An 18,241-nucleotide genomic window follows, 5' to 3' on the forward strand; every position below is an offset into this window, starting at 1 on the left:
TTCAGGCATACTAAACTTGAATTTCTACCTAGTTCCCTGAGTCAGTTAGGATTATAGGATGTAATAATCAAACTGCCCATTCTGGCATGGGGAACAGTTAGCCTTGCAATAGTGAAAAACTAAAATGGCTGTAATTCACTATTAGGACATGCCACACACACCAGGGCATGTCCTACCTTGTACTTACAATACACCCTGCCCATGGGCCTACCATAGGGGTGACTAATATGCAGAAAAGGGAAGGTTTAGGGACTGGCAAGTGGGTGCACTTGCCCAGTCAGCATGGCAGTACCAGCCTGCACACAGGCTCTGAATGGCAAGCCTTAGACACACTTTGACAGGCTGCTTCTGTGGGTGGCACAACCAGTGCTGCAAGCCCACTAGCAGCATTTGGATTACCAGCCCTGGGCACTCCTGGTGCACTGTACTAGGGTCTGACAAGTAAACCAAATCAGCCAATCATGGAATCACTAATCCATACATCAATTTACAATAGGGAGCACTTGCACTGTGGCTCTGGATAGCAGTGGCACAGTGCTGAAAGCATCTAACACCACCAAAAAACATGAGGCTACAGCAAAAAATGGAAGGGAGACCCACGCCAAGGTGCCAGGTCTAACAACACTGTTTGCCATTTTTAATATTAAATTGTCTCTACACCATTTGTAAGTCATATTAGGACTACATGCCTGTTCTGGCACGTCTTTGGTAGAGTGTTTTTATGCTCTCAATTGGTATAAAGACCCTAATCTTCAAGTGGAAAAACTACAGTAACATTTGCTATCTTACATGGTGGGCATGGGTCTGTTTTATTAGGAGTGCGGATAATACTGTACACAATGCTACTTTTAACAATAAGTCCTTTCGTCTTTTTTGATTGAAATTAGACACTTACAAAACATGAATCCGCCTTGAGCTCTCAAGGTTCTAGTGGAGCTCGCTTACATGATTCTGCATCCTCCTCTCTTTTTTCTACTTCTTTCTTTTTTCTTGGTTTCTCTTTCATATTCCTTCTTCTTTTTCCTGGGCTATAAGGGTCTCAGCATAATATATCTACGTATCTTTCCAAATGATTTGACCAGTGGCTTTATGTAGTTAACTTACTGTATATGCCATTATCAATTTACTGTATAGTGATTCATTTCTTCTATGATATAAAATATTTGAAATGAAAAGGACTATGTTGTAAAGCCTTTGATAAAAAAAACTCAAGTTAGCAAAGTCTTCATTTTATTTAAGCTGATAAATAATTACATCTGACAAGATGGAGCCGCATCCAGAAAAACAATCTCTGTCACCCTTAAACATCTCTTTCTGGGATACTGGATCCCATGTTGCCACTGTGTCCTGGTGGTGGCGGCCATCATGTTCCTTAGAGTCTCCTGGGGGTGTGCGCCATCCCTGGGACTCATGCCAAGCTATTCCCCACTTGCCTCTGACTGGAAGTTTTGGGTGGAGTTCAGGGAGGTGCATTGCGGCACACACGCCAATCCTGTGTGGAGTCTTGGAAGCCGAACTTGCCCAATTTGATCAGCCATCGTCTCCATTGAATTAAAGGAGTGGAGTGGGTAAGGCTGCGGGGGCGGTTCCTTGCTATCAGCGTTCCCAAAAAGTTTTTTTTCCTCTCCTTCACGGGTAGTGTATGGACGATCCAGCCTCGCAAGTGTCGCTTAGGGGGGTACATTTATTCTGTGTGGATTTTACACTGACTGGATACAGTAAGGGATATTTTCAGTGGAACTACGCTGCAAGCAGTGATAATAAAATACTGTTGGCCTCAGTTCTTGCCAGGGCATTAGGGTAATTTATGTTGTCTATGTCTTAGATCATATAAGCCAGCTGCCACACTCTGCCTCATCTGGCTGTGTTATTGTCATTGCTACTTACCAACACGTTCTCCTGGCCTCCAACTGTAAACATGCAATTTGATTCACCACCAATGGTATACAAGGATGGACGACCTATTTCTCTGAATAAATGTAAAGAAGTTTTAAATGATACAGTGGCAATAGATTTAGGATTAAGGGGTGGGTAGAGGTAAAGGGGGTCAAAGTAATGTCGGTTTTAGGGGTGGGTATAGGTAAGGGGGTAAGGGTTATTTTATGGTTTAGATGTGTGTAGAGGTAAAGGCGGTAAAGGTGATTTTAGGGGTAACAGGTGTGTAGACATAAAAGGGGGAAAAGTCCACAAAGTCGGACTAAAAGTTAACTAACTAAAGCCTGATATTCCTTTTGAGGGTCCTTGGCGTAAATCCCTCCTGGCTCATTTATATAGGACCTGCAAGATGCTAAAGCCCCAGACGCACATAATTTGTCCCTGTCACATTGGAGGCTGGTGCCCAAAGTCCACCACTCTAGATGTTGATGTTGCTGGACTCATTAAGTTAAAAGGATGAAAATGCCTTCACCTATGGAGGTTGAATGCCTCAGTTTGGGATCTGCACCTCAGTATGGTGGCCTGCTTGCATCTATGACAGGCTCTGGAGAAGCTGTTAGGGAGGAGAGATGTGATCTAATGGGCAGGTCTGCCGGCTTTGAAACTGAGGATCCATGCTCTAGTTTCTGCTTTGGCTCAACATTCTGTGACCTTGGGAAAATCACGTAATCTCATTTTTCATAAAAAAAAAAATTCAAAAAAGAATCTGACCTTGTGTAAAGTAGCCTGGTTCTCATGTAAAACACTCTAGTGCAAACTGCATTAAAAAGGGGGAAGTGTAGTCAAATTGGTACCCCATGATAAAAGAAAGTTTGATTCCATTCTTATGAGGAATTTTCCTAAACAATAGTCAGGGAATATGACCAAACTTAATAAAAAATGTGTCATGGTAAGAGAAACTTTCAGTTTACTGATACCCCCACAACACTAATTGAGACAAACACTGCCAAAGCCAACAGGGCTGGCTTACAAGTGGAAGTTCCTGGATGCCTCCATCCATGAAACAGGAAGCTGAGGGGCCTGCGGCTCTGCTCACTGCATCCCTCCAAAAACACTTAGACCAGTGGACTTGGACTCCAGTCTCACAGACAGCTCTGCACAGCAGTTACTAGCAGCGGCTCCCCCTCGATGACACCATTCCCAGTGCACCAAAGCCAATGCAGAGTCAAACCGCTTTATAAAAAAGAACTTTTATTCATGCTGCAAAGCCAAGTTGCTGTACAAGATGAATACAAGATACTGGAAAAATCATTTTTAAATAGGCGCATCCTATTGATTATGTCAATGCTTATGTTGATTATAGGCTTGAACACTTGACACAAAAATTGTCTGATTCTGGGCAAATCACTGCCTCCATGTGCACATAAAATGTACTTTAGTGAAATTTAATGTAAATGTAAATTTGTAGAAATATACTTTAAGTAATTTAAATGATTAAAACACTGTTTAATATGTCTGAGGTATACTCTCTCAAACTCTGTTAATTTATGGTGCCTTATTGAACTCTGGGGAGGTCTGTGTTCTAAACACTAATGCACATGCGCAAACTGTATTTTACGAGGAGGGTGAAAACTGCTTACAGTCAGGAATAGCCACTAGAGTGCAGATGGACTGAACCCCAAGTTTATTTCTCCAAGTATGAAGTCCAACACCCTGTTCTTATGATGTCTGCAGAGATTGGTAGTAGACAGCATATGACCTCACTGCAGAATCTTTCCTTCCAGATCCTGAAGTAAAATGGCGTCGTCTGTGATGCTGCCCAGTGGGGTCCTACTAACAACTGTTCCAGCCTCCACTGTCATCCAGCTTCCAGGCCCAATTTCAGAGATTCAGACGCGATTCCTCAGGGGGGAACCAAAGGCACTTGGGGTAAGTTATTGCTTCTGTATCTTCAGGGGAAGGAAAAGGATGGTACATGTGGGAGGAAGTAAGAAATCAGAGAGAATACTTCCAGGCGTAGGCTTTCTATAATTTCAGTGCGTTCTGGGACTTGTAGTCTTATTTAAATTGAGCCCGTTGGACTAGTATAACTAGAAACAATGATGTGAAAGTTCAACCATATTATTTAGCTATGAAGAAGACTGCCCTAATTGAAAGGGGTTCCCAGATGCATTTTCTTTCATTACCAAATCCCATTGTGCGAGCCTTTCTGTGCTATGAAGTGTGCGACAAGGCTTTCTTCGATTTTAATATATATATATATATATATATATTGTTAGACCCGGCCTCGTAGCATGGCTCTTCCTGTCCTCGCACTACCTAACCTGGTACCTGGGACCCCAAGCACACGGCCCAGCCGATCCTTCCCACCAGAACACACACACGCGACCCGGGCCTCCCCGTCCTTTCGGCCACCCCGGGCACGCGTGCCCACTTCATGCACCAAGATGGCCGCCCGGCCCCAGCACAACCCGGGCCTAGAGGCGCCACTCCGGCTGGAGGACATCACGCTTCCAGGGGATGAGAGAGGGAGGAGCAGTTTCGATCGCACCTCTGAACTCCCCTGGGACGATGGGTTTCGATCGGCCCTCCGGCCTCCCTGAGGGCTGGCTCCACACCTGCTGGGTGTCTGGGACTCCTCCCGACCCGGCCCTGAAAGGATCAAAAGACAATGGCAGGAAACCTCGACAAGCGACCCCCAGGTGACAAGACCCCTGCCTGCACAGACTCCGGACATCAAAGAGGGGTCGACCTATAACAAAGGGTGCTCTGGGACTGTCCGGCAGATTCGCCTTGGAACATCTGAGCCCTGCTGAGTGACTCGCGGCTCCCCGAAGATCGTAAAACCTCCGAACTTGTGCTTGAGCCCTGCTGAGTGACTCGCGGCTCCCTGAAGATCGTAAGACCTCCGAACTTGTGCTTGAGCCCTGCTGAGTGACTCGCGGCTCCCTGAAGATCGTAAGACCTCCGAACTTGTGCTTGAGCCCTGCTGAGTGACTCGCGGCTCCCTGAAGATCGTAAGACCTCCGAACTTGTGCTTGAGCCTGCTGAGTGACTCGCGGCTCCCCCAGACTCTCTTTGGTCCCGCCGGACCCCACGACGACAAGCGTATCCCCCAGCTCGAGGATTGTGAGCTGTGCGCCGGGTACGCTCCTGCATTTGATCCATATCCCCCCAAAGACTGTCCCGCTACCTCCTACCCCCGCCAAGACTCTGTGAGCCCACGCTCTGCTTGTAAATATCTGCCTTGCTGATCATAAAGATCCTACCACTTCGATTTGATAAAGCTTGAATCCTAAGAACCCTCGGTGTCGTGTGGTGCCGAGTGTACGATCCTAGATACGAGATTCCTCCCCTGCGGAATCTCCCGCCAGTGCCCGGCTACGATACTTTGAGGGTGGGTCTCAGGACAGTCAGGGCCCCCTCCGGGCCCCTCTGAGGTCGCCTTCTAACATTGGTGGCAAGCGACGGGATTCGGGCCCATAACCTAGAGATCGTACCGTGAACGACTGACACACTACCGACAAAGATGGCAGAAGGAAGCGCCATGAGCCCCGCAGAAACCAACACCAACAGGGTTTTCCAGGTGGAACAACTAGAAGAATACACGCACAAAGAACTGAAGCAATTCTGCAAAGAACTTAAAATCGCTACCACCGGTCTCAACACCAAAAAAGATTTGCAGAAAGCACTGAAAGCTTGGGTGGATGCCGGGGCCTCCCGCCCAGAAGGCATGGGGGAGCAACACGACGAAGCAGAACCCACCCAAGGCGAAAGCAGCAGCAATCAGGTGCGAGGCTTCGTGCCAGACGGGGGCCTTTCCCCGGAAGAGCTCGCAGACAGAGAGAGAAGTCGCAATCACGAACTCGAGTTAGCCAAACTCAAAATCGAAGGCGAATTGAAATTAGCGGAAAAAAAGCTACCAGTAGAACAAATGCGCGTACAAGGCGAATTGGAAGAGAAGAAGCTCCAACGGGAGCACGAAGGAAGGAAGCTCCAACTAGAGCACGAACGCAGCTTGAAGGAGATCGAGCTCAAAGCCAGAAACGAGGAAGGGAGGCCCCCGGGGAACCGAGAGGCGGCCTCCCCGGCGGAACAGAAGGTCCACATCCCCAAGGACGTGGTCAAAGAATATTATAAAAATGATGACATTCAACAATGGTTCAGGGCCTACGAGGTCGCCATGACCTCTCATCGGGTCCCGCAGAAGGACTGGGGGGCAGGGCTGTGGGGACGGTTTCTGAGCGAAGGAAGGGACACCCTGCTCGACCTACCCCTCTCCCTGCAGACCTCCTACAGCCACATGGAAGAGGCTCTCCTCACCAGGTACGGCCTCACCCCAGAGATGTACCGTCAGCGATTCCGGGACTGCAGGAAGATCCCGGGCACCACCTGGGTGGAGTATGTAAACTTTTTCAGTCGGGCCTTCGATGGGTGGATCAAGGGCAGCAAGGTCACCACCCTCGAGGAACTCACCGACCTCATGTTGTGGGAACACCTGGCGGCGAACTGCCTTGTGGAACTACGCCAGCATCTGCTCGACAGCAAACTCACCGATCCCCGGAAGCTGGCTGTGGAAGCAGACCGCTGGACCAACACCCGGGTCACCCGGAGCATTGTAGGAGAATACCCCCGAGCCAGTCAGGGACCACCCCGCCAGAGAGGGGGAGGGAACCAGGGAGGGCAGAGGGAGTCCCAGTCGAGTCCCCCGAAGGCCCAACCTCCACCTTTCCCGGCGCCCCCCCCACCAGTCTCCGGACCCCCGGGAGACGGGGGCACCGGGTAACCATCACTTGTTTCCGTTGTCAGAGGCCCGGGCACTACGCCAATGACCCGGAGTGCCCCATGGCCCCCCAGGTCCCCCCTGCTGCCAACCCTGCTAGACAGATAGCCAACGTAGCCCTGGGGGAGGAGGTTGAGGACACCGGGGAGTGGGAACCCGCAGCTATGGCCCTAGTATCCCTGGGAGATAGAGAGATGGTCCCTGGTAGCCTCCTGCCCTCCAACACGAAGAAGTACGGGCAGCTCGTCAACATCAATGGCTACCAAATAGAAGCCCTGCGAGACACCGGGGCCAGCATCACCGGTGTCCTCAGGCACTTAGTCCCCGAGGAGCAGATCCTACCCAACGTATTTTGCCCCGTAATTTCCGCAGATAATAGAGACAGTATGTGTCAGGTAGCCCTGGTGCCGTTTGAGTGGGGAGGGGTGATAGGTAAACTGAGGGTTGCCGTAAGAACCTCCCAGCCGGTCGACTGCCTCTTAGGGAACGACCTGGGGAGCTCTCCCTGGAAGTACGTCGAGCGCAAGGCCCACCTAGGGATGATGGGACTCCCCGAGTGGGTGTGCGCCACCACCCGATCTATGTCCGCCCGACTCACCCCCCTGGGGGAAGTCGAGGACCCCCCGACCGAGGGAGTCAGAGCAGTCCCCGCCGAGGGTCCTCCCGTCCCCCCATCGGGAGGGTCAGTCACCAGCGACGAACCCTCACCGTCCGACACCACCCCGGTCCCCGAGTTAGGTGATCTGGCCGAATTGGCCCCGTGGCGCCACGAGGGCGGGCCCACCCGGGAGGAGTTCTGCGCGGAGCAAGCCACCTGTCCTTCCCTGGTCGGACTGCGGCACCAGGCCGAGGGCCAAGCCGCAGGCGACCAAACCGGAACGCACCGAGTTTATTGGGAGAATAACCTCTTGTACAGTGAGCAGAAGTCGGTGGAGCTAGGATCCGGCCGGGTGCTGGTGGTACCCCTACGCTTCCGAGACTTCCTCCTGGGCTTGGCCCACGACGTCCCCCTCGCCGGCCACCTGGGTCAAGACAAAACCTACAGTCGTCTCGTGACTCACTTTTACTGGCCTAGGATGAGAGTAGCTGTAGAAGCCCACTGCAAGTCCTGTCCCACGTGCCAGGCTAGTGGGAAGAGTGGGGAGAAGCGCAAGGCTCCCCTCCAACCCTTCCCGGTCGTCAGTACCCCATTCGAACGAGTCGGAATCGACATCGTGGGGCCCCTGGATCCCCCCACCTCCCAAGGTCACCGTTTCATCCTGGTCCTAGTGGATCACGCCACCCGATACCCTGAGGCAATCCCCCTACGCACCGTCACGGCTCCCGTGGTGGGCCGAGCCCTGATGGGGATCTTTTCCCGGGTGGGTTTTCCCCGCGAGGTCGTGAGCGATCGCAGCACTAATTTTATCTCAAAATACATGACGTCCCTGTGGCAACAATGTGGGGTGTCCTATAAGTTCACCACCCCGTACCATCCCCAAGGGAACGGCCTAGTAGAAAGGTTTAACCGGACTCTGAAAGGGATGATCAACGGCCTAGAAGAACCCCTCCGGCGTAAGTGGGACGTCCTGCTCCCCTGCCTCCTGTTCGCTTACCGGGAAGTCCCACAGAAGTCCTTGGGGTTCAGCCCGTTTGAATTACTATATGGACACCCCGTCCGAGGTCCCCTCAGCTTGGTTAAGGAAGGGTGGGAGGCAGCACCCCAGACCACCCCACGAGATGTGTTCCAATACGTTCTGGCCCTCCGGAACCAGACCAGGAAGTTCCGAGAGCTGGCCGAGGCCAACCTGGAGGCAAGCCAAGAAGAGATGAAGCGCTGGTACGACCAGAATGCCACTCTGGTCGAGTTCCAGCCGGGCCAGCAGGTATGGGTCATGGCCCCCGTGAAGCCTGGCGCCCTCCAGGACAAGTGGACCGGGCCCTTCAAAGTGATTGAGCGGAAGAGTCCAGTCACGTACTTGGTGGACGTCCAGTCGCCCCGGGATCCCCTGCGGGTCCTACACGTGAACCGCCTCAAGCCTCACTTTGTGCGGACAGAACTGAGCCTCCTGCTGGCCACCGATGACAGGGCCGAAGATGAGTCCGATCCCCTCCCGGACCTCCTGTGTGTCAAGGAGAAGGATGGCTCCGTGGAAGGAGTGAACCTCTCCCCATCCCTCACTGACCAGCAACAAGCGGACTGTCGCCAGCTCCTAGGACAATTCTCCGACCTCTTCTCCCTGATCCCCCGAGTCACCGACTGGTGTGTCCATGACGTGGACACCGGGGACAGCCCGCCAGTAAGACACCGAGCCTACCGTGTCCCTGACCGAGTCCGGTCCTGCATTCAAGCTGAAGTCTCGAAGATGTTGACCCTGGGGGCGATCGAGCCATCCGACAGTCCCTGGGCCAGCCCCGTGGTCCTAGTTCCGAAGGCAGCGGCCCCCGGTGTCGCCCCCGAGCTCCGATTCTGCGTGGACTACCGGGGGCTCAATGACGTCACCCGGGCCGATTCCCACCCCATCCCCCGAGCCGACGAGCTCATTGACCGACTCGGGGCGGCCTGGTTCCTCAGCACATTCGACCTCACCTGCGGCTACTGGCAGATCGCGCTCACAGAGGAAGCCAAGGAGCGGTCCGCCTTCTCCACCCCAGATGGGCATTATCGCTTCCGCGCAATGCCCTTCGGAATGAAAAATGCCCCGGCTACCTTCCAGCGACTGGTGAATAGGGTCCTGGCCGGGATGGAACAGTTCAGTGCGGCCTATCTAGACGACATCGCCGTTTTCAGTTCCGGATGGAGTGAGCACCTCCAGCACCTCCGGAGAGTGCTAACCGCCCTGCGCCAGGCAGGCCTCACAGTAAAAGCCAGCAAGTGCCAGATTGGGCAAGGATCAGTAGTCTACCTGGGGCACCAGGTCGGGAGCGGTCAGGTCGCCCCTCTACAGCCAAAGATCGACGCCATCCTAGCCTGGGAACCACCCACCACCCAAACGGAGGTCCGAGCCTTCCTGGGCCTCACTGGCTACTACCGAAGATTCATCCGGGGGTATGGCAGCCTGGTTGGCCCCCTCACCGAACTCACATCAAAAAAACAGCCCAAGAGGGTGCAGTGGACGACTGCCTGCCAGGAAGCGTTCGATGCCCTAAAGAAGGCCATGTGCACGGCCCCCGTCCTCCAGGCTCCCGACTACTCCAAGGAGTTTGTAGTCCAGACCGATGCCTCCGAGCATGGCATTGGAGCCGTCCTGTCCCAGGTGAATGACCAAGGCCTAGACCAGCCCATCGCCTTCCTCAGCCGGCGGCTGTTGCCCAGAGAACAGAGGTGGAGCACCATTGAGCGCGAAGCATTTGCCGTAGTCTGGGCCCTTAAGAAGCTGCGCCCTTACCTGTTTGGCACCCATTTCAAAGTCCAAACCGACCATCGGCCCTTGCGATGGCTCATGCAAATGCGAGGAGAAAACCCCAAGCTACTGCGGTGGTCAATCTCCCTCCAGGGGATGGATTTCACCGTAGAACATCGCCCTGGTACGGACCACGCCAACGCTGACGGCCTCTCCCGGTTCTTCCGCCTCAGCGAAGAGAACCCCCCAAGATGATGGGTAGTTCTCTCCGGCTTTCAGCTGGGGGGGATGCGTGTTAGACCCGGCCTCGTAGCATGGCTCTTCCTGTCCTCGCACTACCTAACCTGGTACCTGGGACCCCAAGCACACGGCCCAGCCGATCCTTCCCACCAGAACACACACACGCGACCCGGGCCTCCCCGTCCATGGCCTCTCTCCTTTCGGCCACCCCGGGCACGCGTGCCCACTTCATGCACCAAGATGGCCGCCCGGCCCCAGCACAACCCGGGCCTAGAGGCGCCACTCCGGCTGGAGGACATCACGCTTCCAGGGGATGAGAGAGGGAGGAGCAGTTTCGATCGCACCTCTGAACTCCCCTGGGACGATGGGTTTCGATCGGCCCTCCGGCCTCCCTGAGGGCTGGCTCCACGCCTGCTGGGTGTCTGGGACTCCTCCCGACCCGGCCCTGAAAGGATCAAAAGACAATGGCAGGAAACCTCGACAAGCGACCCCCAGGTGACAAGACCCCTGCCTGCACAGACTCCGGACATCAAAGAGGGGTCGACCTATAACAAGGGGTGCTCTGGGACTGTCCGGCAGATCCGCCTTGGAACATCTGAGCCCTGCTGAGTGACTCGCGGCTCCCCGAAGATCGTAAAACCTCCAAACTTGTGCTTGAGCCCTGCTGAGTGACTCGCGGCTCCCTGAAGATCGTAAGACCTCCGAACTTGTGCTTGAGCCCTGCTGAGTGACTCGCGGCTCCCTGAAGATCGTAAGACCTCCGAACTTGTGCTTGAGCCCTGCTGAGTGACTCGCGGCTCCCTGAAGATCGTAAGACCTCCGAACTTGTGCTTGAGCCTGCTGAGTGACTCGCGGCTCCCCCAGACTCTCTTTGGTCCCGCCGGACCCCACGACGACAAGCGTATCCCCCAGCTCGAGGATTGTGAGCTGTGCGCCGGGTACGCTCCTGCATTTGATGCATATCCCCCCAAAGACTGTCCCGCTACCTCCTACCCCCGCCAAGACTCTGTGAGCCCACGCTCTGCTTGTAAATATCTGCCTTGCTGATCATAAAGATCCTACCACTTCGATTTGATAAAGCTTGAATCCTAAGAACCCTCGGTGTGGTGTCTCTTTGTCGTGTGGTGCCGCTGTCCGCTGTGTCAGCTCTCATCCCAGGTCTGTGATCCACTTGTCGGCTCCAGGCATATCGCCCGCCATGTGGCCCCCTCACTTCGCGGGGTGGTGCTGCTCGACGGCCGGAACGCCGCCAGATATGTATGCTCCTTTTGCCGTTTCCACTCGATTGAGAGCACTCAAGAACAGACCAAGGTGGCAAGCCTTTTAATTCAGGGTATGAGCAAGACGTAGCAGGGAGTTGCAATCAGACAGTCATGCACGCGATACGCCTGACGCGTTTCGAGGATCATCCCTCTTTCTCAAAGGCAGTCGCGTTTGTGAATACGTGCTCCGGTCTCGGTCCATAAAAGCCTGTATACGCCCCCAGATGGGCGGGTCAGTTGGCCCAAGGCATCATGGTACTCAGAGTCCCGTAATAAATCCATGTATGGTGCACTAATTTCTGTCACCAATGAAAAGCCCATAGATGGGCCACTGTCCGCTGTGTCAGCTCTCATCCCAGGTCTGTGATCCACTTGTCGGCTCCAGGCATATCGCCCGCCATGTGGCCCCCTCACTTCGCGGGGGGTGCTGCTCGACGGCCGGAACGCCGCCAGATATGTATGCTCCGAAATCGGCCTGAGAAGGGGGGCTGCGCAGCCCTCTCCCCCCTCAAAATATATATTTTTTTTAAATGACCAGGCCTTGGCGGATGGTGTCCCCAGGGCCAAAATCAGCCTGGGGAGACGGCCCTCCTCCCCTAAAAATCAAATATAAATAAAGGCATAGCCCCGGGGATGGGGTTCCCGGGGCCAAAATCAACCTCAGGCAGGAGGGCTGCGTGCCCCCCCTCTCTTTTTATTTAATAAAAAGCTGAAAGAATGGCTCAGGCCCCAGGGGAGCGGGTCCTCGGGGCCCAAAAGGGTCAAGGGAATGTGGACCACAGAGACCCCTTCCTAAAATAAAAACAAAAAATCCCAAGCCAGCAACTTGGCAGAGGGCCCACCCCCTTTCTCCACTACTCTGCAAACGCACCTCCTGGCACACTCTTAGTTGGAGGATGAAGTCCCCTTTGCTGCTGAAGGTACTTAGGGGCCAACTAGCCCACCTGCTACCTCCAGTAAGCCCACCACAGTGGGATTTCTGAGAGGTGATCGCAGTCCACACCCTTTTCTTCACCACTCCACAAACACACATCTCGGTGCACTGCTGGTGGGGTGATGAGGTCCCCTTGCCTCCTGAGGGCCTTAGCACTAAAGTGGACTACATCCCCCAAGCAGCAGTGCACCAGGAGCCGCATTTGCAAAGGGGTGGAGAAAGGGGTCATGGCCTCTGTCCACCTACCAGCAATCCAGCTGTGTGGGGCTTAATGGAGGTAACAGGAGGGCTAGTTGGCCCCCAAGGACCCTCAAGAGCTTCATCCCCCAAATAGGTGTGCACCAGGAGGCATGTTTGCTGAATAGAGGCGAAAGAGGGCGTGGCCACCCAAAATCTCTTGCTGGAGGCAAAAGGAGGGGTAGTCGACCCCCAAGGACCCTCAATACTCAATGGTAGTTCATTCCCCTACTAATAGTGCATCAGGAGGTGCGTTTGCAGAGTGGTGGATAAAGGCCTGCTATCAGATCTAAGCAATCCTGCTGTTTGAGACCTACTGAAGGTAATAGCAGGGGTATTTTTTTTTTTTTTGCAGAGTTTTATATAGCGCGAACTTGACCCGAATCGGGTATCAGAGCGATTTACTTAGCACCAGTTACATTATATGAGGACGCACATTCATTTTTGGTTAGGCACGTGGAGATTAAGTGATTTGCCCAGAATCACAGAATGTTCAGCGTCATTGCCGAGACTCAAACCCAGTTCCCCAGATTCAAAGTCGACCGCCCTAGCCATTAGGCCAACTCCTAGTTAGCCCCAAGGACGTCCTTGGGTGCCAGCCACACCTCCTGTTACCTCCATTAAGTCCCACAAAGTAGGATTGCTGAGAAGTTGTCAGAGGCCATGCCCCCGTTCTCCACCACTCTGCATACAGCCTCCCGGCACACTACTAGTTTGGGGATAAAGTCCCCTTGGCTCCAGAGGGATGGTGGGGACCAAGAAGTCCTCCTGGTACCTCCTGTAAGTCCTACACAACGGAATTTCTGAGAGCTGGTCCGAGGCCCAGCCCCCTGTCTCTACCACTCTTCAAAAGTAATTGCTAGTTGAAAAACCTTTGCAATTCACTAAAAAAACAAAGGTTACAGGGACGTTATAGTTAGGGTCAGATCTTACTGATAAAAAACCAGAGAAATACAACCTTTATAGTAACCTGAGTTAACTATAACTTGTGCCCCCACAATGCACTGCTTAGGACCTCCCATATTACATCACTCATGGCATGGTCAAAAACATCACTGATGACTTCTCAAATGAGGTAACTATAACGGATGAATTTCTCTGGTTTTGTATGAGTAAAATCTGACCCTAACTATAACATCCCTGTAATCTTTGGGTTTTTTTTTGTGAATATCTGAGGTTTTTTTAAATTCTATTTGCTAACTATAATGTCCCTGTAACCTCTGTTTTTTCAGTTAATTTCTAAGGTTTTTTAAATGCTAATTCCTAACTATAACGTCCCTGTAACCTTTGTTTTTTTAGTGAAAAAATAAAATATATACATATATGTTTATTGTATGCTTAAATAAATATAACTTTCAAAAAATATATTAAAATAATAAAATTAGCTTTATGTACAGCAACATCTGTAAGTCTGAATTTCTAACTATCTATCCATACATGTACATATAGAACTTTATACAATACAATTTATATAGACCTTTATACAGTACAATTTTATATCTGTTTGTCATTTTCCTTCTACATGTATATCCTTTCTATGTTATGTTTCTATATATTTATTATTTTACTCTTACTCTAGAAAGAGAGAAAAAGCCTTCAACTCCATCTAATGCACTACTCAGTCTCAGCCTATACCTCTCTCAGTATATCCTCTAAATCCACTCTCTGACTCATCCCAAACCTCATTCTACTACTATTAGCTCCTCTATTCCCCCTTTACTCACTCCGAATCTCATTCTACTACTGTGATCTCCTATATAACCCTTTCTAGACACTTCTCTCCTCTACTCCTCCTTGACTCACCACAAATTGAATTTTAGTACCATGATCTCCAAAATACCTCTACTTAGGCTCTTCAATTCTTTATCCCTCCTTTGACTCACTCCAGACCTCGTTTTACTAATATGATCTCCCAAATAACACTATCAAGATTCTTTCCTCCTCTAGCCCCTCCTTTATCCTGCTCAATCAAAAGACAGACACACATGCCCACCACTCAAATTTACAGCTTATCTGTCCCTATACTAATCCAATTCTAAATCTTTGGGTTCTGGAGTAACGTGCTGCTAACCGAAAAGCGCTTCAGGGGTAGTATGTGCAATATAAATACAAGTACAATCTCACTCCCGCACATTCCTGCTTTGTCCCTTTGTGTCATTTTATTCCCATCTTAGTCCCGGTTTTTGGGTTGCACGATCTGGTCACCTTAAAATAGCAGCAACAGTACACAGGGTAAAGTAAGGGAAATATTATGGCTATTTATGAGTCTACTCACCATTTGAGAAGAGGTGGGTAGAGGGAAAGCCAACAAGTTAAAGTGACAAGCGAGGGAAATCTTAATTTGGGTACAAACCGTAGCGAGCTACGCGGCTAATATGCCCCGACCTGGATGCAATACACCTCCACACTCAAGGCCGGGTGCAGCTAAGGATTTAAATAAACGGGGCATAAGACATCTTGCAGTCTCTGCCCATCCACTGAGTCTGCTGTATTGAGCCTTAGGTTCCGTCATCCTGTTGCATTGTCGACCCCAGGCCTGCGCAGCACCATATTGGCGACGAGGACACACCTCGGGCCTGTCGCCACCTCTGTTTTAGCCTTGCCCTTCGCTGCCACTCTCCGTGGCACCACCCTTATGGCACATCCCACGCACTGGCCCTGGACTGCATACTGGCCACGGACCTCCGGCCTGTGTCGGTGCCTCGCCCTCTCTCTGGTTTGGGCCGTACCGGCATCTGTCCTCTGCTACAGGCTCTGCAACAGAAATTATCTGGCTCCTTAAGCCCCCTTGTGGCTCCTGTCTTGGCGCCCAAGCATGCCGCACCTGTGCTTCACTGCCAGCCACCATGGCCTGAAAGGGGTGGCCTAACTGTGTTTCTCCGGTGTGCCATGCAGCTGAGGACCCAGCTCAAATGGTTCTTCCTGGTGAGGCGCCACTGCACCATACACCCTCCTGTCGCTTTACACCCTTGGACAGCCATGGTGACCCATGGTGAACGCCCACTGCATCGCACCCAGGTCCTGAGGTACAGCACCCATACCTGCTCCATATGTGCAGTGAACACCCACTGCATCGCACCCAGGTTCTGAAGTACAGTACCCATACCTGCTCAACATGCATGGTGAACACCCACTGCATCGCACCCAGGTTCTGAAGTACAGCACCATACCTGCTCCACATGCGCAGTGAACACCCACTGCATCGCACCCAGGTTCTGAAGTACAGTACCCATACCTGCTCAACATGCATGGTGAACACCCACTGCATCGCACCCAGGTTCTGAGGTACAGCACCCAAACTTCCTCCACATGCACGGTGAACACCCACTGCATCGTTCCCAGGTTCTGAGGTACAGCACCTTACCTGCTCCACATGCACAGTGAACACCCACAGCATCGCACCCTGGTTCTGAGGTACAGCTCCATACCTGCTCCACATGCGCAGTCAACCCCCACTGCATCGCACGCTGGTTCTGAGGTACAGCACCCATACCTGCTCTACATGCGCAGTGAACACCCACTGCATCGCACCTTAGTCCTGAGGTACAGCACCCATACCTGCTCCACATGCACGGTGAGCACCCTCTGCATCACACCCCGGGTCTAAGGTACAGCACCATACCTGCTCCACATGCATGGTGAACACCCACTGCATCCCACCAAGGTTCCGAGGTGCAGCACCCATACCTGCTCCACATGCGCAGTGAACACCCACTGCATCTCACCCAGGTCCTGAGGTATAGCACCCATACCTGCTCCACATGCACGGTGAACAACCACTGCATCGCACCCAGGTCCTGAGGTACAGCACCCATACCAGCTCCACATTCGCAGTGAACACCCACTTCATCGCACCCAGGGTTCTTAGGTAAAGCACCATACCTGCTCCACATGCACGGTGAACACCCACTGCATCGCACCAAGGTTCTGCGGTACAGCACCCATACCTGCTCCACATGTGCAGTGAACACCCACTGCATCGCACCCAGGTTCTGAGGTACAGCACCAATACCTGCTCCACATGCACGGTGAGCACCCTCTACATCGCACCCAGGTTCTGAGGTACAGCACCCATACCTGCTCCACATGCACGGAAAGCACCCTCTGCATCGCACCCTGGGTCTGAGGTACAGCACCCATACCTGCTCCACATGCACGGTGAGCACCCTCTGCATCGCACCCCGGGTCTGAGGTACAGCACCATACCTGCTCCACATGCGCAGTTAACACCCACTGCATTGCACCCAGGTTCTGAGGTACAGCACCCATACCTGCTCCACATGCACGGTAAGCACCCTCTGCATCGCACTCCGGGTCTGAGGTACAGCAAAATACCTGCTCCACATGCACAGTTAACACCCACTGCATCGCACCCAGGTTCTGAAGTACAGTACCCATACCTGCTCAACATGCATGGTGAACACCAACTGCATCGCACCCAGGTTCTGAGGTACAGCACCCAAACTTCCTCCACATGCACGGTGAACACCCACTGCATCATTCCCAGGTTCTGAGGTACAGCACCTTACCTGCTCCACATGCACAGTGAACACCCACAGCATCGCAACAGCACCATACCTGCTCCACATGCGCAGTCAACCCCCACTGCATCGCACGCTGGTTCTGAGGTACAGCACCCATACCTGCTCCACATGCACGGTGAGCACCCTCTGCATCACACCCTGGGTCTGAGGTACAGCACCATACCTGCTCCACATGCATGGTGAACACCCACTGCATCGCACCAAGGTTCCGAGGTGCAGCACCCATACCTGCTCCACATGCGCAGTGAACACCCACTGCATCTCACCCAGGTCCTGAGGTATAGCACCCATACCTGCTCCACATGCACGGTGAACAACCACTGCATCGCACCCAGGTCCTGAGGTACAGCACCCATACCAGCTCCACATTCGCAGTGAACACCCACTTCATCGCACCCAGGGTTCTTAGGTAAAGCACCATACCTGCTCCACATGCACGGTGAACACCCACTGCATCGCACCAAGGTTCTGAGGTACAGCACCCATACCTGCTCCACATGTGCAGTGAACACCCACTGCATCGCACCCAGGTTCTGAGGTACAGCACCCATACCTGCTCCACATGCATGGTGAGCACCCTCTGCATCGCACCCAGGTTCTGAGGTACAGCACCCATACCTGCCCCACATGCACGGAAAGCACCCTCTGCATCGCACCCTGGGTCTGAGGTACAGCACCCATACCTGCTCCACATGCACGGTGAGCACCCTCTGCATCACACCCCGGGTCTGAGGTACAGCACCATACCTGCTCCACGTGCGCAGTTAACACCCACCGCATTGCACCCAGGTTCTGAGGTACAGCACCCATACCTGCTCCACATGCACGGTAAGCACCCTCTGCATCGCACCCCGGGTCTGAGGTACAGCAAAATACCTGCTCCACATGCGCAGTGAACCCCCACTGCATCGCACCCAGGTTCTGAGGTACAGCACCCATACCTGCTACACATGCACGGTGAGCACCCTCTGCATTGCACCCAGGTTCTGAGGTACAGCACCCATACCTGCCCCACATGCGCAGTGAACACCCACTGCATCGCA

At 52.9% G+C, this 18,241-nt stretch overlaps 1 protein-coding gene across 3 annotated transcripts in view; it reads left to right on the plus strand.

The window, feature by feature from the left end:
- Window positions 1-18,241, plus strand: part of LOC146839625 (membrane-spanning 4-domains subfamily A member 4A-like) — a 174,183-nt gene that overhangs the window by 92,187 nt on the left and 63,755 nt on the right. For all 3 annotated transcript variants that reach the window (XM_085651709.1, XM_085651708.1, XM_085651710.1), the window contains exon 2: window positions 3,660-3,804. In XM_085651709.1, coding sequence (XP_085507835.1) covers window positions 3,673-3,804 — 132 coding nt within the window. In that variant the 5' untranslated portion in view covers window positions 3,660-3,672. The remainder of the gene's footprint in view (window positions 1-3,659; window positions 3,805-18,241) is intronic.

Source organism: Triturus cristatus, chromosome 4_1, assembly GCF_964204655.1.
Source record: "Triturus cristatus chromosome 4_1, aTriCri1.1, whole genome shotgun sequence".
Lineage (NCBI taxonomy): Eukaryota > Metazoa > Chordata > Amphibia > Caudata > Salamandridae > Triturus > Triturus cristatus.